This window comes from Struthio camelus, chromosome 1, assembly GCF_040807025.1.
Source record: "Struthio camelus isolate bStrCam1 chromosome 1, bStrCam1.hap1, whole genome shotgun sequence".
NCBI lineage: Eukaryota > Metazoa > Chordata > Aves > Struthioniformes > Struthionidae > Struthio > Struthio camelus.
In genome coordinates this window covers 138,867,189-138,892,207 of record NC_090942.1, presented here as the reverse complement: position 1 = coordinate 138,892,207, position 25,019 = coordinate 138,867,189, and the positions used below count along the sequence as shown (strand labels likewise).

The 25,019-nt window shown below is 39.6% G+C and overlaps 1 protein-coding gene across 50 annotated transcripts in view; it reads right to left on the bottom strand.

Annotated features, from left to right (window-relative positions):
* The window catches only part of CTPS2 (CTP synthase 2), a 76,445-nt gene that overhangs the window by 13,374 nt on the left and 38,052 nt on the right, over positions 1-25,019 (bottom strand). For all 50 annotated transcript variants that reach the window (XM_068919309.1, XM_068919263.1, XM_068919208.1 and 47 more), the window contains 2 exons: positions 3,668-3,764; positions 1,398-1,453 (listed from right to left, as the gene is read on the bottom strand). In XM_068919309.1, coding sequence (XP_068775410.1) covers positions 1,398-1,453; positions 3,668-3,764 — 153 coding nt within the window. The remainder of the gene's footprint in view (positions 1-1,397; positions 1,454-3,667; positions 3,765-25,019) is intronic.

The window sequence follows — 25,019 nt, the reverse complement described above, 5'->3', positions numbered from 1 at the left end:
GATCTCACTTGCTTGCTCTCCTCCTGATTCTGAGCAGCTTACATTCCTCACTTTTAAAACGGTCCACCTTCAGCAGCAGCGGTGTACTCTTTGAACATCACTAGGACACAGGCGTTGTGGTTCAAAACCCTTCAGGCTGAGGGGCTCTGGAGGGAGCTGTTCCACTTAGTGATGTTCTAACCACCAGGTTACTAATCAAACTCTGAGTACCTTCACCACCATCACGTTCTCTGCCCAGCTTCTAAGGGAACTCAAAGTTTTGTGGATAAGTTTGTGGCACGCACACACCTCATAGCTTAGGCTCCTCTGGAAATACTGACAGAGTAAGGCACTTTCTGAACTCTCAGAGCTAACTATAGGCATCTGGCTCCTCCACATCTCCTTGGACGACAGCATTTTGAACATGCACAAGCACCTTTGCTCAGATGTTTTCAAATGGGAAGTGCAAACTTAAACAGGGGCCAGTTGGACGATTGTCAAAAAGTAGGTGATCTGAATTGGCCTTTGAGATGTAGATGCCTGAAATCTGCCTCCGTTTGGACTAAGGAAGAACGTGGACTTCCTGAGCACAACCTAAGCTTTTGCTAAACCAAATCAGCCCAGGAGCAATACATTTAAGGATTATAATCCTGTACCTTTTGGACACTTCACAGAAAGTCGACTCATGTCTAACATTACTTTCCAAGACAACTTTGCTAAGATGCTGCACTGTCTCTACAACAGAACCAGTGCAATACATTATTCCCCCCTAATGAGCACTTGCAAGAACACCTCTGTGTCCAGTTTCAGGCCCTTCGGTACAAGACAATCATTGACAAAACGGAGCAAGTCCACAGGAGGGCCATCGGGATGTTTAGGGGGTTGGAGAACATGCAACATAGGAGGAGAGACTGAAGGAGCTGGGCTTGTTCAGCCTGTGGAAGAGAAGGCAAAGGGCAAGGTCTAGCTGCTGTCCTCAACTATCTAATGGGATGGTATGGAGATCATGGAGCCAGACTCTACTCAGAGGTATGCGAGAGAACAGATACAAACTGCACAAGAAAAGCTCCAGATAAATATAAGGAAAAAATGGTTCACAACGAAGCGATTAAGCAGTGGAACAGGTTGTCCAAAGAGGTTATGGAATCTCCACCTTTGGAGATGCTCTTAAGTACACTGGGCAAAACCCTATGCAGTCAGATCTAACTTTGAAGTCAGCTCTTCTCCAAGCAGGGAGCTGGATCAAATGACTTCCAGAGGTTCTTTCCAATCTAAATGATTCTAGTTAACCATTATTAAACCTTGTTTCATGTCAGAAATCTCTCATTTGCTTCAGAGAGAATCTTGCCTATCAGGAGAAACGCAATTTGTTTAAGCTGTAAACTTGTGAGTATATAAACCGCACTAGTAGTGCTTACCTCGTATCGATGCCTGTGTCGTTCCTCTACAAACATTTCATCGCCATAAAGTTTCCCTGAATACACAACGGGAAAGTTATTAACGCTTTAATGATTTTTACAACTATTTCTAGGAAAGACCTAGAAACTACAGCATTACCTTCCAAATATTAATTCACTAATCTGCAATGCTGTGGAATTTAAACCTGAAAAGAATTTCACATGGAAAATATACAACAGGACATTATTCATCTCACCACAACTTTTGTTTTTTCTGAGTCATGACTGTATCTGTCAATTTACTGTTACCTGAGCTTATCCAGGATTCATATTGAGCATTTCCAGAACAGAAATTGCTTAAGTAGACTTTAGAGTCTCACGGTCAGGTTTAAATTAATTAAAAATACAAAGACAAAACTACAAAACAAATGCTTCAGCGAACAAGCAACATAAAATCCCTGCAGTGTTTTATGACAGCTGTATGCAAAAGGTGCAGTGAAGGAAGATCCCTAGCCTTTTATTAGCATCTGTTCCATTTTAGCAGATTATGCCTGCCAGTTGGCATAATATGTGCAATTACATAAAAAGAATATTGCCTTTCTCCCTCTGTTTTCCTAATCTCTTTACCCAAGTGACTCTTGCAGCCCTCTGAGCCTAATATGGAAGACTACACTGCCCACCAACAAAGAGTGAGTTTGAGATGTGCACTAAAATGGAATTTTAACAAAACTAAACAAAGTAAAAAGGAAAGAATGTATACTGTGATATGCATATCTATATCACCTAGGTGAACCATCACCTGTGCCAGTCAGATCACGATCAAAGACATTCTCTATAAAGGCCAATTTTTCATTAAACTTGCATATGTATTACCCTTTGGTCTCCTGACAAGGTAGATGCAATTTATTAAGATCAGAAGGATAATTTTCCTAAGTTTAACAAAGCTAAATACAGAACATATGCCCGTATCTGTTCATACATAAGAAACTATTTTCTACATTTTTAGTATTGCTTATACTACTGCAATAGTATAAGTATTGCAAATACTGTAAAAACAAGCCTGTTAATAGGGGACTCGAATTCAATATTGCTGCAATTTTAAAATACCTATAGCTCAGAGGGATTCATTTGTTCTGTGCTGTGGTTGCTTTACTTTGCCTTTTGAAGCTTTGTGTTACAGCAAACAATTTTGTCTCAAAATAAGACTGTTTCCAGGGCTAGGTTAGACCCAGAACAGCGCAGGGTCAGAGACTGGAGACAAGCAGAGGCTGACTGTGATTAGGATACAGACCAGCAAATATTGTCAAAACAAAACAAGGACCAAGGTGACTAAGCTAGATAATGTTTAAGACTGAGGTGTCCTGGCAATCCTAGGGAATGATTCACAGTGAAGCTCCAAGGAACAGGAAGCTCTGGTTCACAGTGGAGAAGGCAGAAGGTAGAGCATGACGATGGCTACACCTTAACTTAACAGAAGAAACAGCTCTAACGTAAGAAATAGGGACATCAAACAAAATAGCTGGGAAGCACGCTCAAAGCAAACAAAAACTGACAGATACTTCCTCACACAAGACGTACAAATGCAGAATTCTGTCGGGAGATAATGTGGATGCTGAAAGTTTGCATAGATTAAAAACAATTAGATTAATTTCATAAAAAATTACCGATCAGATTTCATTAAGCACAAAGCTACCATCCACATCTCAGAAAGTCCTAACTGCAAATTACTGGACATAGAGTTTACTGCAAGAATATACTAAGGAAGCACTGCTGCATGCATGTCCTGTTCCTAGAGTCCTTCACAATCATCTGCTTTTAGCAATTGCTAGGAATAAGATGGTGTGCTTGACAGACCATTGCTCTGATGAATATGACTGCTCTTATGAAGCATCATTTATATGTCCTATCAACTCAAAGAAAACTGGAAGGAAACTTGGAAAGATACATATACCTGGTTTTTCCTTACACTGTGACCTTCCCATGAAAATAATGAAATTAAAATTAAAACTATTTATTTAAAATACTGAACACTCTCCTCATTGCTTATTTAAAGCAATCTAACACGTCAAGTCCTAATTCATTTTTTCACTGGGACTTCCAGGTACCTCTCATTTATTCCTTTTCATTCTTTTCCAGGGTAAATGAATATGAAAGAGGATCAGAGCAAATGAGCTCGGGGAAGCTGTCACCCAGCATCTTGTTTGAGGCTCCAGTCCTTTGGCATTTTTGCTTTGTCACGTTACAGAGTTCCTCTCCAAAAGGTGAATGAAAATAGCAAAACTGTAACTTACTTAAAACAGAATTTTGTGTTTTAAAAACAGTCCTCCTCTTCCCCAGTCTCATTGTTCCACCCATATCTCCAGGATTGTGTTCTGGCATGTCAATGACCTTTAGAGGAAAATCGTTTAAATACTCTTTTGTCCAACAAAGAAATAACATATGCAACAATCACATAACAGCCTGCACAGATTCATAAATGGCAATATTATTTAGTTAATTAATATACTCAGTGTATTTTTTTAAATTGGTAAATTCATGGAAGAAAAAAAATCCACCAAAAAGTGATAAAGACGCCACCTGTCATATAGTAAATCCCTCCACCACAGGCTGACAGAGGCTGATAGATTATCCTGGGTAAATATTAGTACACATTAGCCCTTTTCTTTTATTTTTCCTTATACTGTTCTTTATATATTAATGTTGTTTCTTACACTGAGGGGTCGAAACAGCTGCCCTAAGAGAGTGGCAAGTCCACTTTTGGGGGGAGAGGGGAGAGGAGGAGGGCATGAGGCAGCAGAGTGAAGAGTAAGAGAAGAAAACATTTGCAGCAAGATTCTAATGCAACATCATAAAAGCAGAGTACTAAAAGCGGTGACTTCAACATATTGAGTGTACTATTTCGGATGACACATGTGACTAATTTATGATAGTGAGGGCAAGGATGAACTTTCTCCTCCTTTACTAAAAGGTTTCCTTAAGATTGCCAAAGAATCCACAGAGTATCAGGCTGCCTTGTTTGAAAAAGACACTTGAATTTTTAACAAAGAATATACATAGATGCTGGTTTTGAGGACTGAAGAATATGGGGTAAATGGTTGCTATGTGGGTCCCATGGATTCCAAGATAATGGCAGTGAGTGGACGTGACAAACAACTGCTTGATAAGAGGACTACATTTAGTTTTGTTCAGTTTGAAAATCACATTGGGTCTCACAATTACATTTAGAGAAAGTCTGATGCAGAGCTGTAAACTTACTCAGAATGAGTTTACATTCAGAAACACATGAGCTGAAATTACGACCTACGTGTCTGCATCTGCGCACACACACACTCAGTGAGGAATGCAATTGACAAAGAACGGTTCTAAAAATACAAACGTTCACACATATGGGTAATCTGGAATTGGATTTTTATTAACCTTAATTTGCCCTCTGGGAGTAATAAAAACAATTTCTGATGATACACTTCATAAAGTAAAGTTAATCAATTTAGAAGGGATGGTGGAAGGTGCTTAGCCTTTGGCCTTGTGCCAATGTGTTTCAGCTGTGCAATTACCTCTGTATAACCTCATACCTTCAAAGTGTTATTTATAAGCCATACCACTCATTATAAAATGTCATGAGCAGAAGTTGTGATCAAACCAGTAGAAGATTACAAATCCTCTAATTACCCTCCAAAATATGCAGGTGAGGACCATGCAGCGTTTTCAGCTGAAAAAAAAAAAAAATGCCACATAACTCCCCCCAAAAAACTCAAAGAAAACACTAATTGAATCCATATTATTCCAAAAAAATAATGCGACTCTCTGCTTTTATTTTATAGCCTTCCATTTACTTTCACTTTTCTTTTGCATTAGTGGCGAACGCTATTTAAGAAAAACGTACAGAACTTCAGAAGCAGTTAGAATGTATACGACAGCGTGGAATATACTCAGTCCACCTGAAATCAAGCACAAGCTTTCCATGAGGTGTTATTTACTTGCGTATACCCATACTACAGATAACCTTGAAGTCATGCTCCTGCTTCCTGTCAAATAGGGACTGAAGTGGTGACAAGCAGCTTTCCAGTATTTAAATATAAGCTTCTTTTCTAATTATGAAAATTCTACTTTAACGGCTGCCTAATGAATATTTGCAGTTGACAAGAAAGACCATAAAGATTGAGATTTTTTAAATTTGGAGACTAAAGTCAAGATCTGAAATCCCTTCATTCTCAAAAGTCCAAATACTGTCCAGTGACCTCAGGTTTAGACTTCTCTTACTAAAAATTTTGGGTCGGAAGTTTTGGTCTAACTTTGCTAACTGAACCCTGATAATATCCAGATCTCTTTTTTCCCTCTTTCTTAGAAAAAAATTAATCTCACCATTTTCTCGCCTCTCAGTATTTGCTAAGCTAAGATGACCTCTGCATCAAAATATCCTGAGAGCAATGCCACAAAATAGAAGAAAGCGTAGGGAGAAGATGAGGGAGAGGGTAACTTCCTGAGAGGCACCGCTGAATTCTTAGACTGCGTAATTAGACCACTAGCTCCAAATCAAGGGGTCCAGTGCACGCAGTCCATAGCAAATTTCACTAAGTTATTGTGCTTAAATGTGTTCTTCAAGAAGACTCAAAAACATCAGTTCGCAAATAGATGGTCTCCTACTCATTAAGTAGGACATACCAGTTTCAACAGGTTATAGCTACACTCTCAGCTCTGCACTTCCTTCTTCCAGCAGGCACAAAACAAACACTGGATGCTCGCAAGTCCCCTTGCAGTTCTAGAAAACAGCCTGAAACATGGCCAGCCTGTCAAATCACAGCTCCATCTGCTCCGCTGAGGGCATCTCCCACCCTTCGGGTCAGAGCCCGGTGCAGGGCCACGAGCCCAACAAAATTCCCATTATGGGAGTGGGCTCTTGGGGAAGAATTTGGGCACTTCTCCCAGTTAGTCTTTGTCTTTCAGAAGATCCTCTTTCCCTGTCTCAACGATTACATTAGTGTGGCCAGGGGCACATACTTGGAAGAAGGCCCAACCCTTAAAACTTGCATTAATGTCTACTAATGTCTTAACTGAGGTATCTTTTCAGAAGTACTGCATGATACAACTGTTTGATCTTATTTCTATCAATGGCAGATTTTCTGCTGATAGAAGAGCTGTACTGAGTTTAAATATCAAGCAGCCTATTGTGCATGGCCACGTTGTTTTTATGTTCATGTTCTGTTGTTCTTGGATAACTGCATTATAAACTGTCTCTGTCTTCCCCAAGATTTTTAGGTTTATGATACTAAGAGAATAGACAAGGATTCCAATAATATTTTTTGTGACTTGGTAAGGAAAGAAGTTTGTATGAATTAATGCCCCAGGGCCACTCTGACTCTGGCTCTTTGTTTTTGATACGCTCTATGGCTCTGCTCCACTTCAGCAGCTACCACAGTACAACCCTTAATGTTTGTTGATTATGTGAATTTTTCTGCAATAAAATCTGTGCTAAGAAGCTTTCAAAAGCAAAGTGGCACTGCTGCCCTACTGCCAAAGAACAGCAGTGAGTATTAGAAAGCCAACTTATGTTATGGGAAATTTTGCTACATTTTACAGATTTTTTTTGATCAGAGAAAAGATGAATTTTCAAGTGGTGGTTATTTTAAACAACTGCGCAACCGAGTAAATTCTTCAACGACCTTAGAGTTTACGCTTCCTGCCACAGAATGAATCAACTAGGACAAAGCATTAGCTCTATGAAGAGCAGAGAACAGCACAGAACAACAGGCGCCACAAGAGCATCAGGAAGGAGGGTACAAGAAGAGGTAAGGAATTAATTATCTCTTTCTTGCACCAGTCTCTGAAAACTGCTAACACCACAGGGATTTTACAGAGATCATACATATTACACAGCAGATAGACAACATGAAACAGATAATGAATCACTCTGACATAACACAAAGCACATTCTAGATATAAAGCAGTCTGACTGGCATTAAATCACACTACTGATGAAGAGTGGCTTTAACCATCCATGAAATGCAATATTCCTTCAGAAATCTACTGCCTGGATTGTTCCATTTTTATTAGAAAATGCATAAAAGCAAATGAGAAAACCTCTCAAGCCCAGACACAACATATAGAAGCCAAGTCCCTGGAGACCCACCACATGTCATTTTGGTAACGACCCCAGGACCATTAAAATTTGTCTTTGTTTCACCTTACATCTATCTCGGAATGGGGGAAGGGGTGTTAAACTGTGTCTGTGTGTGTGTGTGTGTCTGTGTGTGTGTGTGTCTGTGTGTGTGTGTGTCTGTGTGTGTGTGTGTCTGTGTGTGGACAGAGAGAGAGAGAGAGAGAGAGAGATGTTTCCTTCTTCCGCCTTTGAAACCCAACCCTCAACTCTTTGTCCACGCTTGAGTTATCTGCGCTCAGAGACCTACCTTACAGCACACAGAGGGGGTAGATACCATATTTTAGTATTTTCACTCAACACTACTCAACAGCCACAGCACACTGTCCTGTCACTGAACTGATCCCTTGATTTGAATAACTACTTGGTTAATCAGCCTCGTAGTAGGTTTTTAGGGTTTTCTGCCTTTTTAATCTGCATAGTCTGCACTGTCTGGTGAACAAACAATTTGCCACTGCTGAAAGAAATCACTATTTAAGTGCTCAGCAAAGCATCAGGAGAAGCACTGACCCTAAAGATTAATTGAACTCTGAAAAGAGGCTCTAAGGCTCTGGGCACACATGATGTTTGCAGAGAGAAAGTTGATGGGAGCAGGGAATACAGCAGCAGGTACTGCTAAACGTTACTCCCTGCTGAGCATAGCTGCGGAAAGAAAACAGCAACACAAACTGGCAAGGACTCAACCTAGAGGAGCCCGTTCATTTACTGACTCTTGAATCACTTCCCTGCAGGATTAATCAATACCGGCTAGATTCAGGCTGATCTGTTTCAAGCAAATTAAGTTCACCAGCAAACAGGCCCAACCACCAACAAATAAGATGGCTAAAGTGATATTTTAGAAACAAAAGTACAGAAACGTTTAAGAGAAAAAACGACAGATGCAACAGTAAGAGCAGTGCTGACAACTTCCAAGTTGACAAATAAATACAAAAGGTGCTCCTTCCCCATTCATTCAAAATCGAAGATTTAGCATTTGCAGTTATTGAACGAAAGCGTGAGGATCACACATCCGCCAGAATGTCACACACTAAGTGTACGACAGCACCACATGTGACAGAAATTGTTTACTTCCCTGTCCCCCAAAAGATCTGCGGTCCAAGCAAAGCACATCATTGCCCGCTTATCTGAAGCGCTCAGCCCTCTAGCATGTGGCTAATTGCCATAAAGCCACTTGAAAACGTCAGACAACTCAGTGTTCCTTTACTTCGATGGAAATAATGCTTGTTTTCAGAAAGATGAGCACCTTCACGTATAAGCTCAAAGCAGAAATCATCAAGAGCCGATTCATGCAGCTACACAGCTACATGAGTAACCAGTTTGAAAAATCCTGCTCTCTGCTCTCTTCACCGAACTATAGCATGGCACTGAAATAGTCCAACAAATCTCAGCTTAAGTTCCTTAAAACCTGGAAATTAGCCTGCGTGACTTCATCCCCTAAGTAACTGAAAACCCTACAGGGAGTCCAGTTACGTTTAAAATCTTAGTGACCATCCCGTAGCATGATCCTTTCAGCCATTTTCTAGTTTGGACAATCCTCTCACCAGAGTTTCGTTATTTCCTATTTTAGAATTCAGTTACTGCCCTATAGCATTTATTTAATTAAAGTCTAAAAACTCTCCAAGAAGGATTCTGCTTGAATAAGCAGAAATTCTGGTATAGAATGTTTTGTAACATTTTCTTCAGACAAAACACAAAGGGCGTGCTCCTTCTTCAAACGGTGCTTACTCATTCATAACCACAGAGCACTGAATTGAGAAAGTTAATAGAGATGTCGATATGCAAAGCCCATATACATATATTGCTTAACTGCACTTCAGAACTCATTCAAGTTATTCCAGCCATGTGTCCCGGAGTCATCTTAGAGACTTGATTAAGAAGAATTTTTCAGACTGTTAGCGTTAGCAAAGGGAACAAGCTCAGACAGTGTTAGCTATAGAAATATATTGGCGTGCTGGTCATGCCAGGCCAACAAGTGCAGGATTTGCCACAGACCTGAAAAAATAAAATTAAGTTGATGAGCATCTGCAGACTTTGGGCTGGTCCAGCTCACATTACAATTAATGACCTAATACTCATTGATTTCATTTCATCTGCAGCTGGGAGGAAACCTTATCTTCCCATGTACATCTGTTCAAAATCAAAACTCTTGTTAGTGCCTTTGAGGGGGACTTCTCCAACTGAAATTGCTAGGTATAATTCCCTTATCAAATTCCCTTAAATCCACATGAAACATATCAGAAAAAGGAGGTTGTGAAACAAGTCTTCCACTCTCTGAGCACTCCAGAGCAGAGGAAACAACCTAGAGAAAGAGATCAAGTCTGGTGCTGTCTTCATCAAGAATCCCAGACACAGAGAAAATACAGGGGTTTGCAAACACCTACCTCTTGAGATTGTCCAAACAGCGACACAATTGCTAGTCTCTGACTGTCCTACAAGCCCACTACCTAAGCAATGCACAGTGGTCAAGGAGATGAGTGAAATTGTCCTTGGCAGAGACAAAACATACTTTACCCTCGAAACTGACCGCTACGTTCTGTACTTCTCTACCCTGAGTTATCCTGCATGAGCAAGTCTCCATTCCGCTTATTCCTCATTCATTAATAGCTTAGAGTTAGTTAAGATCGCTTCATTATCAGTTATCTCCATCTTCAACAGGTGCCGAACCACAGGAAAAAATGGTTTACTTCAAATGCTCATCCCTCCAGATCTCCACTGAGACAAATTTCTGGTAATGGCTTCCAGGCAATTACAAATATCATGATCTGCACTCTCCTAGTATTCGTTAGCAAATTTCTTTGATCGCCTATAAAAATCAACGTTCTCAGAGGGAACACGGAGAGGGGAGAACTAGCAACTATTTTCCATCCTATTTCCCTAACGTAATCAGACTGCTTTCACACTTGCAAGTGAGACTGCCTGGATTCCAATCACTGATCTTTCTCATTGACTGATGTCACAAATCGTCCCAATATCCTGTCCGTCCTTCCTGATCTGCTAGGGGTAATTTTGTACCTGATGATCTGCGACCCAGAAAATGAGTCATTTCTTTTAAAAAGGAAGCGAGTGGGCAGCAAGCAGAAAATTATAGATTGTCATATTCTAGTTTTTATTCCAGTTGGAAGGTACTTTTTGTGGTATAAAACTTGCTAGGTATTTTCTGAGTTGAGAACAAATTCTTGGAAACGTCCTTGAGGGGTTGAAACATTTCTTTTGAGGTATTCCTCTCAAACGCTAATCAGAACAGTAAGCCACAGCTATTTCTTCCGAATTAATTTTTGTAAACACTCCTGCGTCTGGCCTTAAAAGACATGTGGGCAGGTACGTTTGCCTTCAATTTGCTGAAATCTTGGTATGTGCATGCTGAAACGTAACAGTTATCACGCAACGGAAATGAAATACACCTGTCAACTATTTCTTGTATTTACTGGAGGTGGAAAAACATCCTATCCAAAGGCTAACCCATAGAATAGAAAAAAGAAAAAGGAACAGTACAATATTGCACTTCAGCATTGAAAAAGAGACTGATAGTTTACAGGATTTCAGGGAAAAGTTCTAATCCCACAAGAAAATAAGGGGTACAAATGCTGTCCACAGCTTAGAATACATGTCTGTTATAAGAACAGACACCTAAACAGTATTATATTTTTCATGGTTTGGTTTCTAAGAGAAACCACTTTATTCAGTCTGTGATTTGGTCTGAAAAATCATTTTTGCTTAACATGACAGCATATGCTTGACTGAGACACACAACTTCATGAAGTTTAGCATGAATTCACTGATGTTTTATACATTTATTTAATATACAACTAAAGTGAGGTTTTAAACCGAAAAAAAGATTGCTTAACACATTTGCTTAACATTGCAATAAGAAAATGATTTATTTAAAATTTGGAGTAAATGAATGAAACGGAAATAAAAATGAGTTTTACCTCCATAAAGAGTTCTGTGCTACAGATTTGTAGGTACCAAGTCCAATCACCTTTAAAACGGACACCAGAGCTTAACTCGACATGTATACATCAAAAAGAGGAGTCTCTACTAGCTGAGCTAAATTAGTATCTCCGACAAGTGGACCTTTTATGAAAGTCAGCTGAATAGGAGGAGAAAAAAAAATACACTTATTCAGAACAGAAAAAAACCCCTGTTGTTTAACCGCTAACTTCTAAGAACAAAAAAACCCCTACAGTACAATCCTGAACATCCTGAAATGATTCAGAGACATCGCTGAGAAAACTTGTTAAAATTCTTCTATACGGTATTTTGTGTATCAATGCAAAAAACAAACAAACAAACAAAAAAACCAAAAAAACCACACCACTAAACTTTACATGTAGAGAATCATATCAGGTAGCTGTGAAAGTAAATACTACTCTACTCCTGGTGCCAAAATCCTGTGACAAATGTAATTAGTACAACGAGCAGTTCAGATGAGTCCACCCCGCAAAACCACAATCAACTCAGGCCAATCACTTTAACTTTAATTGAAGCAATTTGTTCTGATGAGCGTATCTGTTTTCTTTTCTACTCTTCTTTTGTATTTAAACTATAACTTTGTAGAGAAGATAATGAAGGCTAGAGTAATTCTCATACTTATTTATAGTACAGTCATGCTTCTTCCTATCTTCTATCCCCTTCTTTTCTGTTTTCTTTTTTGCATCTGGAAATGGCATCTCACGTAGACTCATAACCAGGAACAACTCTCTGCAAGCTTAAGTAACAGCGTTTTGAAAGGCAAGCAGGACCACTTTACTGTTTTAACAGATTCGTATCTACTAGGTAGATATCTTGGAATATTTTATATGCATTTTTGTATTTTGCCCTTCTCTCTTCCTCTTTGGAAGCTTCTGCTTTGATTTAACTCCTGTTTAAATGTTGCGTCAGTTCTCTGGCCGCTACCGCTCAGTAATACTCTGTTTCTCATAATAAAAGCATACAAAACAAAAAGGAACTATAGAGCTTCAGCTGGCTACCCCATTAGGTGAGAGGTCTACTAGGTAATTTACTAATGAAAGACATTGTAACAGTGATAATGCTATGGACTAATGGGGAACAGGCATACTAACAGGGAGTTTCTGGGCAGAAAGCCTCTAGCACAAATCACTGTAATTTTAACTACTCTTACTTTCCTTCCATGGAGCTCCTGGGACAATGAAAGTCTCTTGGCCTGTCTGATCTCAGACGGCTGCTACTTTTCCCAAATTACAAAGAATAATCTGAATGCTGGATATCTCATTAGTCATACAGAATGGACATCTAGTCCTCTGGAAAGCTCTCCAGCAATGAGTAAGAGGATTTGTTTTCCCCCCATGAAGCGACTAGTAATTGTGCAGATTACTTTCATGAGTCATTATCCTCCATCCCACACATGTTGTAACCTTTCTCATTCCAGCTGGAAGACTGGAAGAGCTTCAACAAGAGCGGCATATCGTATAATGGCAATTGAGGCACTGACCTTTACTTCTAGGATTTCCTAAGAATACTATAAACTATATTAGAACCAAAAAATAGACACAGCATAGAGGGATAATTAAAATTTAATTTTGACTAGTTAGATTATCTCATAAAAAAAGTACTCTGGCATTTTCATTACTCTCTGTCCAAGAAGAGAACACCTCTCATCAATTTCAAAAACTAAAAGGAATGATTTATATTAATCTCATGGCAGGGATTAATTGCCTTTGCCAGTCAATTCAGGGATGCTCTGAGTTACATGCTCTTCACTGCATTTAATAGTTCCCTGCTTCTACCTCAGAGAGGCTTCAGCCGGCCAAATGCCTTCAACTGCCAGAATCTCATCTCTGGCAGAAAATTCATCATCTACAATCCAAATCCTTTCCATTTCAAGCAGAAACCATGACGTTTTCCTTCTAATCAGTATCCTTATCACGCTTCATCTGTTCTGCCTCCTCCAAAAACCTGATAAACATTACTGTCCAGATCTTAATGCACCTCTGAACTCCTTGTGATCCGCCTCATAGGATATTAACTTTCTGCCCCATCAACACAAAATGAGATGAACTGCTTTGAATTTGCTTTCCTTAACTGTGTCTCCTGAGGTATCTGTGGTCAAGTTCAGACTTGAGCTTACAGAGCCAAGTGGCTTGACCAGTTGCACCCATGCTACCTGCACCAAGGGAGCTCAAAAGTTAATCACTTCCTCTTCCTCCCCACACAAGGCAGCAGTGAGGACAACTAAGACGCTTGAATTCAAATACGAACTCGAGCTCAGAGTTAACATGACAGTACAGAAATACCTCTGCAGTTCTAGTGTGCTAACACATCATAAAACCAGAAGAACTACAAATCTACCTATTCATTTGTAAAAATGAATAAAACACATTTTAAAAATATAAAATCCACCTCGAATTGGAGAAGACATGTATGAGAAAATAAGAGGAGGAAGACAGGAAGCAAAGAGGATACGTGCATGCACGTGAAGATCCACTAGCAAAAAGGCCAGAGAGGAGGAGAAATGCATCTTTACATCATTTCTCATTTAACAAGGTGGTGAAAGCCTACAGGAAATAAAAAATATTTTACCAATATTGTTTCAAAGCAAGTAACATCTACAGAACGAAATCATCTTGATACTACCGCAAATCAAGTAGGTATTTAATTAGCATGACATCAGGTGAGCACACCCAGCATACTTTGAACACCCTCTGTGAAATGAGTGGGTGGCAGGGTACACATCAGTTCCATGGATAATGCAACAATCCATCTATATGCTACACACAAACGTTTACCAAGCAACCAGCAAAAGAATGATAATATTGCCACACAACAAAAAGTTCTAGGCTGTGTCACCTAATGGGACAGTATTACACATAACATGCAGCTAACACAGCAGTTAAGTCTTACATAAGGTAACGTGGAGCTGTTGTGGCCTTGTAAAGGCAAAATAATCACATACTAAATGCTGCCCATACAAAAATCACTGTTATCCTTCACCTGCACCTCTAATAGCATACGTCTCCAATTGCACAAGGAAGAATCAGAAAACATATAAAGCAATTTTAACTTAAAAGGCACAGGTCCACAGTAAGTCATTGGAGGAGGCACTGCAAATAAAGGTCTGTTGTTCAGTGCCTAACTGCATGACATTGAATAGCTTATCATCACATACAACTAAAGGATAGGAGGCACATAAATACAGAATTAAGAAAACAACAAACTTGTATTTATACAAAAATTCCTTGTTTGATAACCTTTTTATTGGTCTTCCACCTTTCTTTCACTGGGTATCTTAATGGGAGGGCTTTTATATTTACTAAAAGAAGAAACTTTGGCATTTTAATTAAAAATGAAGGAAAACTGCTAGCCATAGTTAAGAGCATGATGAATAGACCACTCGTATGTCATTAAATCCACCCTCCATTGCAACTCTGCAGCTGATCTGAATTCCTCAGGTTTTTGTGTCCTACAGGCTCTTAGGCACACGTTCTATCCTAGTTCTCACTTCCTGGATGTCTAAAAGGCTGTTACAAAAATGATGGAAGTTCTCAACTGCTGCACAGAACCTTTCCTTTGCAGGTATCAGGGCACTTTACAAAAGCAAGTATCTCTCATTAACTCTGTTTTGTATATGAGAAAATTAAGGCAGATTAAGTGATTCATCTACCTTTGTAGAAACAGCAACCAGGACTCCAGTGACATCTAATCTTGTTCCTACATTTTAGAAAAGTCACATGGCTAACAAGGTGTCTCGCTACCATACAAAAAGGCAGATTCACAGGCAAGCTTCTGACAAGTCCAGTGTCTTAATAAAACTTTGTCAGTTATCTAGATCGGAGAAACACTGCTGTGAAACTGGCATTCCTATCATCCAAAGTGATTTCATGCTGTTTCCCACACACGATTTCATGATTTCTTATTGTTTTCAGTGATACAATCACATGACTAAGGGTTTTGACAAACTCCTCCAATATTCACTTTATTTCATTGATCAGTTTTGCCTTTTTAACTTGCCAAAGGGAAACAGGACTGCTGTGAGCAACTACAGTCCACCATACAGTTAGTCTCTGTCGGTGGGAATCACCTCACCTAACCTTAGCTATCTGAAAGTTAGGCAGCTAACCAGGCTAGCTAAGCTAGCCATCTGAGTGCCCTTCTACAGAGAGACAAGCACATCCAGAGGACAACACATTCTGGCATGATAATCACACCAAAACATGCAGCAGCATGAAATTCTCATTTAGGCCACAAGGAAAGCAGTATTATTCTGCCCTAACAGCTAGACCAGATTGCCTAAGACTATGTTTTGGTGAATAGCCCTTCTGCATCCATACTTTGTAGGCACTGTATATACCACCCCTGGAGCTGCACGGCTCATATTCAAGTGACACACAATTCAAACACAACAGAGTATCACTAAGACAGACTCAGGCATACAGCCCTCTATAAAATAAATGTTTTCTGCTTGTTACATCAGACACTGACAGATACTCACCTGGCTCAAATTCATCCAGAAAATTGCTCTACACATAGCATAAGTTCTCCTATTTGATTCACAATCAGCCACACATAATTCCTTATTTAAGTACTGGAAAGATCAAAGGCTTTCTGAAAATCTAAAATGCAATTCTATTTATAAAAATCCTTCTTATGAAGAAAGCCTTAAGAAAGCAAAAAAGTGGGAGGTTATTAAAAGTAAGAAAGCATACTTCACATAAACTAAATCTATGTCCAAATGTAAATGCAACAAAAATACTTGTAAGTTAAATATATAAATACCAAAACACTATGTCCTTCCCCCACAAAAAATAGCTGAGGAGCAACTTGTAAAAGACATAAATAATTTAGAGTTAATTATTTTTCAGACAGAGTAGGAGGAGAAAATCTGCCATTGTAAATCTAATAAATTATCAGGCCATTTAACAAAAAAAGAAACACAAAAGTTAGGACCATTGCAGGGGGGAAAAAAAATAAAAAGGGAGCATTTTTCTTGTGTCCACTGTCAAGAGTTTGAAAGGTATTCCCAAGCTAGAAACCTGCACGGGAGACTTTGATGCACCCATCTCAAATTGAAGCGTTAGAAAAACTGGTTACAAAACAAATCAACAAAACGGACAGTAAGAAATCACTGGAAACGGATGGTGTCCACTCAAGAATTTTGAGGCAACCGAAGGGTGAAATAGCTGTCCTAGTATCAGCTTTGTAACCAAAGACTTTAAAGCGGCAAGTGCTTCAGAGGAAATCCAGAGATCTATAGACTGATACATCTGTTGTCCAAACTGGGCAAAATGTAGGTAGAGGTAGCGGGCACCTGGGCACTTTGACAGGTTGGGACACTGCCAACACAGATTTTGCATCTTACCTAGCTGTTGGAGTTCTTTGGAGAAGTATGTGGATACAGGACATTAATACAGTTAACACAGTCCTCTGACTTCTAACAGATAGTCAATAAGGCCTATCATTGAAGGCTCTTAGAAAAGCGAAGCAGCTACAGGATTAACAAAAAAAAAAAAAAAAAAAAAAAAGGTGAATAGTCGAGGGTGGGAGAAAATGCAATTTTCACAGCAGAGGAAAACACCAGTAGAGTTATTCAGGGCTCTAAGATCAGATCAGTACATTCAACTTATTTGATAAAAAGGAAAAGGTGGTGACCTTTCCAGTAGGTGACAGTCTGCTGATGACACATAAGTTACTAAGGGTAATAAAGATGATGGCTTACTACAAAGAATCACAAAAGGATCTTCTGAAACTCAGCGACTGAAGATTAAAATGCCGGATGAAATTCAACAGAGTCACACACAAAGCAATGCACACAGGATAAAACAATCTTAATTGCACAATCCTGATTTCACATTACAATTATAGGCTTTCAGCTGATCGCTGCCACTCAGGAGCCGGACCTTGAGACTACAATAGACAGTTCTATGAAAACGTCAGTTCAGTGCTCAGTAAACGTCAAAGGCATTTCAACATTAGAAGTGACTATGAAAGGAAGAGAGACCATTGTAACATTTTTGATATCTACGGTGGCTTCAGTTTATATTGCGCAGTTTAGGTTTTCCAATCTCCTCTGGCTCAGAAAACACCTGAGGTTGAAGTTGGAGGAAAGGGGAAGCATCACTGCATACTTGTCCTACCGTATCGTTCCACAGAGAATTACTTGTAACGCTGTTAGAGGCAGATGTTGGGCCAAATGGGCCTTTGGTCTAGACGGATCTGTAGTCTGACCCAAATTTGCTGTTCTTAAATAAAAGTGGTACTGCAGAGCGCAGTGGAGAACATCAAACTCGTTGCCCACCTGTGACATCACTGTAGGTGTGCCCAGTTCACAAATAATTCATCAGTTCAATCTGGGTTCTAAGGGTCAAGCTGGGGTCTTTCCTTCCTTTTAATTCAAGACTTTAAATAAAGGTCCTCCCAGTGCCACTTGTCACTTGAACTTAAGGTTTTCCTGTGTTTGCAAGGACATGGCAGAATGAAAAAGAAATTGAATAAATTCACTGATGAAAGAACTTTTATAATCTGTTTCAGTTCTTTGCTCAAGTACTGACTCTCTAATGCCCCCAAGAAGAGAAAGATGATTAAATGTGTCTTGTCACTTAAGTTTCAGCTCTGGTTACAAAGGGAAAAAAGCAGATAAGTTGGGTGAGAAGGTGCTAACAGGAATATATTCACCACATAACAATGCCAGTGATACTGAATTTCAAAAACAACATGAATTCTGTAACACTAAATAAATTACTGTTTCTGTATACAATCATATAAAATTCCACATTAACTGTGAGAGAAACAGCAAGTATGAGAATACATATCTTGCAAGAAATCTAATTATCTCCATTTCAAATGGATTATTCCGAGAAAGTTTAGAATACTTTTCGATCATATGATAAAAAAGCTTTGCACAAAGCCAAGCTGTGCAAGAAAGCAATGGTTGCTCATCTGCCTTGTTTGCAGACACAGCATGTCTGCTGTGAGTTGTCAAAACTTATTTTTCATTTTACGGATTGAGCAATGTTGAGGTTTTGGCATTTTTGCCAGGCTCTTGGGCAATTGTTGGGCTTCTTTCTCATCCACATAGACTAATGTTAACAAATTCATGGCAAGCTATACCTCTGGTTCTTGCATAGGCTTTCTCTAATTAATCAAGCCAAATAATAACCCCAAACCGGTATTGTTCTCTCTTTTTTTTTTTTTTTTTTTCGGAAGCTGCATCTAATTAAACCTGTTTTATATTTAACCACAACAGAATAGTCACCAACTGTATTCTTTTATATACATTTTCATTAATTTCAGATGTATGATTCCATATTCTTAAAGTCAGATATTATGGCTTTTTAATCCTGGGAAGGAATGAAGGAAAGTAAAAGGCAACTATGCAAAAATGGCTGGAAATCAACTTTAATAATGTCTCAGAGGGAAACTTATGTTTCGCTTTTTTTGATGTTTTAGGGGTTCAAACATACAAAGGACATGCAGTACACGCAAGTACCTGTGGCTTACAAAGGTTTGTTCCAAATTGCTGCTAGCCTTAAAGCTGAGCTCCACAAGGTACTTAGGGCCTTATAATCTAAAGGCACTTAAAACTTTCTTATAAAATCCTCCTTAAATGTATTTTTGGTTCTGAGTCCTAGGAAACGTCTCAAAACTGTAATTTTTTTATGGGAAAGCTGTGAACTTCTGTATATAATTGGAAAGTAAGAAAAGGAAAATCTTTCTCTGTGTTGAGCACAAGCCCAATCTAAAACAAATTAAACTGGCCCTGAGGTTGAACTTAGATTCAACTTAATTGATACGTCTGGTTTCCCCTTCAGCACATTTAATAGATGAGTTATGACTGCCACAAATAATTTGCTAACTTCAGTTTATAATAAAATGCAAATCCACCTCTAACTTCTGTTTTATAATTCATAAGAACTAATCCTTTGATGCATTTGCATGAACTGAGAACTTTCAAACTACTACTGCTGTTACTTAAGTGATTATAATTTGGCTTTGATTTAGTAACTACATTAATTTTAGCATTTCTAATTAGCTAAGTTAGATACACAAGTGATGTCCTTTCTTGACTATTCTTTTTTTCCCCCAATAAAAATGTAAAAATGTTAAGTAGCTATAGATTCATTTCTTTCAATGGACCATCCTCACAAATAAAATATTTCAACAACTGACTACTCAATATTCATAGTTAGACAATAGCTGCTTTTCTCACAAGCACGATTAGTTCTCCTTAATTTAATCTTTGGTTCTCCTTGCGACCCAGCACAATGCCTGACTCTGTAAAACAAAAATAAACAAACAAACAAACAGAGCCTTTTGCTTTCATTGGCCCAAACTCTCATATCAGAGATGACTAAAAGGTTATTCAAATCAGTGAATATCTATTACATCTACAAATCAGTATACAGAGGTGCTAGAATACACAGAGGATTTGTCTGCAAAAGGTAAAGCCATTACTACTTCATAATGTCATTTTAGTGTTTCTTACACGTGGTCCAAAAAGATACCCAAACATATCCAGGAATGCTACTGCTAATAATCTGAACTTACACGGGATATCACGGTTGTAGACTTCTGACTGAGAATTAGCAAGTGGCGTTGCTCAGCCAGTGCAAATAAGCACCTCTTTCTCTGAATTAAAGGAGAGCTCAAGTCCTGTTGGCCCTGTTCTTCCACTTCCTAACCATCCTGGCTCTTTATTTCATCTCTGCACTGTGTGCTGCCGAGTCTGACTAGGTCAGGGAGGCTTGACCAACATCTGGTTGTTCTCACAAGAGCACTGAATGCACAGAAATTAGGCAGAGAGATTTAGCCTTACAAAATGACCACCATTTCTTCCATCCTGAGAGCACCTCTTGTGATTGCAGTTGTTTTTCTCATTTCAGCTGTTCCTGGAGGTAAGCAGGGGTCACTTCCTAACACAAGCACCCTTACCTGCACTGTGGCACTGTCTCCTGGATTCCCTCCGACTTCAGCAGCCGAATGGCTGCAGCAGGGTCATTGTGGCCCTAAGGATCGTTGTAGGCACTGAAGTCTTAACAGAACTGTCCTGATTTCTAATGGCTTGAGCATTTTTTTCAGCTGTGCTGGGTGCCCACTCTCCCTACCCAGTGTACAAAGACAGCTAGCTGTCTTGTTCAACCGCTCAAGCGGGCACATGTGGTTAAAAACTCAGAATCCTCACAGAGAGGACCGCTCTCCCAGTTCCTGCTGTTTAACATAAAAGCTAAAATAGCTTTGGAAATAGAGACCAGAATCCAGGATTCCCCATCCTCCCCCATGCACAAAAGAAGAACCAAGAGTAACCTATGAGGTCACTATACAAAATGTTGACTCAAGCTCTAGACATGTTTTAAAAGAAAGTATCACTAACATATGTCATGTCAGGCCCCATTCTTTTAAATCACATTAGATAGCCTGTAAGAATATATATTGGATTATTAGGCCCCCTCGAGGGCTGAGACAATCAGATGTGAAATTTCTAACTCAGTAACAGGATTGTGTTGAATAACTACATTCACAGAAGGTAGCTCTGGATTTGCATGACAGCAGAATTTGATGTACTAGGGAATGTAGACATCTTTAGCACAAGGAGGAAGCTGGGCAAAGGAGTTAATTTTTCTTTTCATGCCTAGACATTTTGATTCTATCCAATTCCTACCCAATATGACCACGTCCTTAATTAGATCCACCTCTACGTCTCTTTTAAACTATCTGTCAGGCTTTGCATTGCAGAGAGCAGCAATGCTTTGAAAATAGACTAAACAACCTGATCCTACCTCTCCTTATCAAACTCATTTTTGGGAGGAAGAAGGGTCCTCACATACAGCTTTGACATCTAGAGAGCGCAGGCATCTCCAAGGTCAGAGAGGACAGCTAAGACTTACTCTCAGAAGGGAAATAACAAATTTCCTAATGCCCCTTGTACAGTATTAGCTTACTTACAGTTGATTCATTCCCCCACCTGAAACTCAGCAAACTGCCACACTCAGTAAATTCATGTGTGCCTTGCTGGACTGCAGATTTATGCGTTTTTGAGCACTTTTAAGAGTTCCATGAAATAAATCAAGAGTTTATACAGGAACAAAAAGTTTTAGCAATTACTCTAACTGTACCACCGCAGCTGAAAGTTAATGACCCTCCTGCGCTGCTGCATGAGCAAGGTTCAGAAAGTGGAAGGACAGAGGCTCTTCTTGAAATATGCTCTTCCTCAAAACTGCATCTCATACAGCATAGAATATCTACATCCACGGAGCTTCAGCAATGTAATAAGTTGTATGCCAGATATGTACATGCGACAGCAAAAGCTGATGCATATAGCTATACAGAATAACACATCCCCGATAAAGAGCTGAGTACAAGCAATGCATTCTATTAAATGGTTCATCCCTGTAGCAGCCGCACCCAGTCCTGTTCAGGGAGACACCTTCAATATATTATTAGGTATATGTCACGGTACAATGAGGGAGGGCCTGGAAGAAACTGCCTCACCACCAGGATAACTCATATATTTCAAGTTTAATTTGAAATATATGTGAGTGAGTGAAATATATCAGTGAGATGAGACAACCCTTACACAGTCACCACTGGAGACTTTACAAACAATAGCAAATTTTACATAAGTAATGCATCATCTGTGACACACAAAGGATTCCACAACCCACCTAACTTCATCTAACAGTTCCACGTCTTGGAGCAATGCCAGGTTTTCTACAATGGCTGTAGTGCAGTTCTCTGTGAACTTCTCACCCATAACTATTTGATAATTTTAGGAAAATTGTTATTTAACTAGATGTTCCTTACCTCCCAAATTATCCTGTGTCTCCTCCTATTCTCATTTTGGAACCCATGGCACTGGTAGCGTTAGGAAGTTTTATCCCAACTCCCCTATTGCACTAGAGCTGGCTTCCACACCTACCAGCACACACCTTGAAAAAGGTCCCATGCACTAGACTGATTAGCAGTACCCCATATTTAATGCCTTTTCCTTCTTGCAAAAGGGGCAAAAACGTCTGGACAACTGCAGTTACAGGACTGGCGCTCTGCAGAACTCACTAAGCCATGACCAATCCCCTTATAGCCAAGAGGAACCCCATCATAATAGCAAGAGACCTTTGCACCTCCGTGGTTTGCGTCATTTACTATTTGCAAATTATCTATGGTACAACCCATTTCAAAAGGTGTATTCTTGCTTAACTATGACTGTATATATCACATATTTAACTCCTGGTGCAGCATGGGAATTGTTAATTTACAATAGGCATGGAAAAACGTGCATTCTTTCTACTAGCGTTGGGTCAATACAAACACTACTCTGTTGCTTTACTCACTAAAAAGTCACACTTACATGACAGCTATGTATGATTTCTGCATCAGAAAAGAAATCACACCTATGCGTATCTACCCTAATCCAGCCTAACTCATTTAAATTGCCTTGTCATCTATCTCCACTTTCACTCTAGAATTATAACCAAAACTAACAAAGGGTTTAGATCCAGTAACTGATGTCTGGAAGCTAGACATCAGCTGAATGAGACTGCACAAGCAGCACACAAGTACAAATAAGTGAACTAGTGAACTCTAAGCACAAAACAGCCCCTGCTCTTTCCTTCCATATACACAACATCCACAAATACATGTTCACAATTATAACAAATTTCACCTTGACAGCAGATGTTTCTATACTACAGTCAGACTGTAATTATAAGCCTCACAGATGTTCCTAAACTAGCTTTAAACTAGTTGTCTTATATGCCAACAGTAGCGATAGTACTGCAAAATACATCTGAGAAGCTGGAAAAACACTGGAGGGTTCGGGCGTTGACACATCAGCGGAGGATTAAACAGGATGACTGATATAGTAACTGCCCCGGGTGTTAGTCCCATCCCCCGGATAGAGCGCAGTACCTCTAGCAGGGTCAGTAAATGGCATGGAGATCCACTGGTAAACTAACCCTGTTTGAAGTCCAGCATGTTTAGCACAGGTTCACATGCTGTTCACAGATGAATGAGTGGGGGGGGGGGGGGGCAGGCAGAGGGAAATAACCTCTGTGACAGGGACAAAAAGGATAGTGCCTGAGTTACCATCCCACTTAATCCATTATTAAACATGCATCAAGATCTTCTGACCATGATGCCATAGCTCCAACACTCCTATTACCAGTTCCGGTACCCCAACTTCAGTCATCCCTGCAACTACAGAGAAGAATTCTCTTAGTCTCCAATGTGACTGCAATTGCATACTTCAAATATGCCAGTAAATGACTTTACCAGGGGAATACACAGAGCAACAGATTCTTTTGAGTGAATTTTGCATCTGCAGACATCATCACAGAAGAAAAAAAAAAAAAGACATATGGTCATCACAGGGACATACATGCGATGTGCATCCCTTAACAGACTGACAACACGTTACCACCTTAGTTCCTTGGCCCAATTGAGCCATGTCATAAACTGCAGGAACAATATATATTCATATATCTAAGAAAGAGCAACACAAGCACTGCAGCCAAATCTGGACTGCAGCTTCCACACTGGGAGTCAGCTTGCACAGGTATCAGTTGAAGTCTGATACTAAGCACTGCTGTTCACCAAGGAAAAACACTACTGCCTGATAGTCACGCATCACCTACCAGTGGCAGCAACAATATACTATCTTCTCCTACTTTTGTTCAATTTCTTGGACAGTAACCACAGTTCCTTACACCTGGATATCATTTTGCCATCGCTGGGTTGTGCTGGATAAATTCTGTACCTAAATCAGGACAGCAGTTATGTCTCTCAGAGTGGTCCTGTGGCCAAGACAATGAACCGGGGCCTGTCAAGTGAGTTCTACTGCTGATTCTGATGCAGAGTTCAGAGATGCCACACAAGTCATTGGACAAGGCACTGCCGTCTAATCGAGACAGAAGAGGACGAGGAGTTGGGAGTTCAAAGCACAACTCTGCCAGTGTCTCATTCAGTTAATCTCTTATAGGTTACAGTGCACTGTGAATAAGACTGATCTGAGGAAAGTGAATTCATCATCAGATTTAGCACGCAACTCTTGTATGACTCTTGATCAGGTCACCTAAACTTCTGGATATCTATCTCTCACTTCCATGCGAAGATGATGCAGTAAAACCGATTACGCTATTCTGCAGTTACACGTTCTTTTTAATGAACCCTGAACAAATTAACAAGGCTAAAGTGCTGAATTCCTTGAGTTGTGTTCCCTCAAAATCCAATTCAGTTCCAATACTATTAAGCCAGTACATCTTCAAGAGAAGTGGTAGGGAAGTGTCTTTGGTACAAGTAAAGACAAGTAATTTGTATACTTTAAAAAAAGTTCCGCAAATACTGTAACGTCAAAAATAGGCATGAAGCACATCAGCTTCCTGACACTGCTTCCAAGAAGGACAAAACAGTGGGTGCTGGGAGGCTACCACAGGCGGAAGATTGGGCAAGCAGAATTAGCAGGTGGGGAGTGGCACCCTCAGCAAATGATCTGTTCATGTACCACTAATAAAAATGTCATAATTTATCAGAAGTGGAAAATG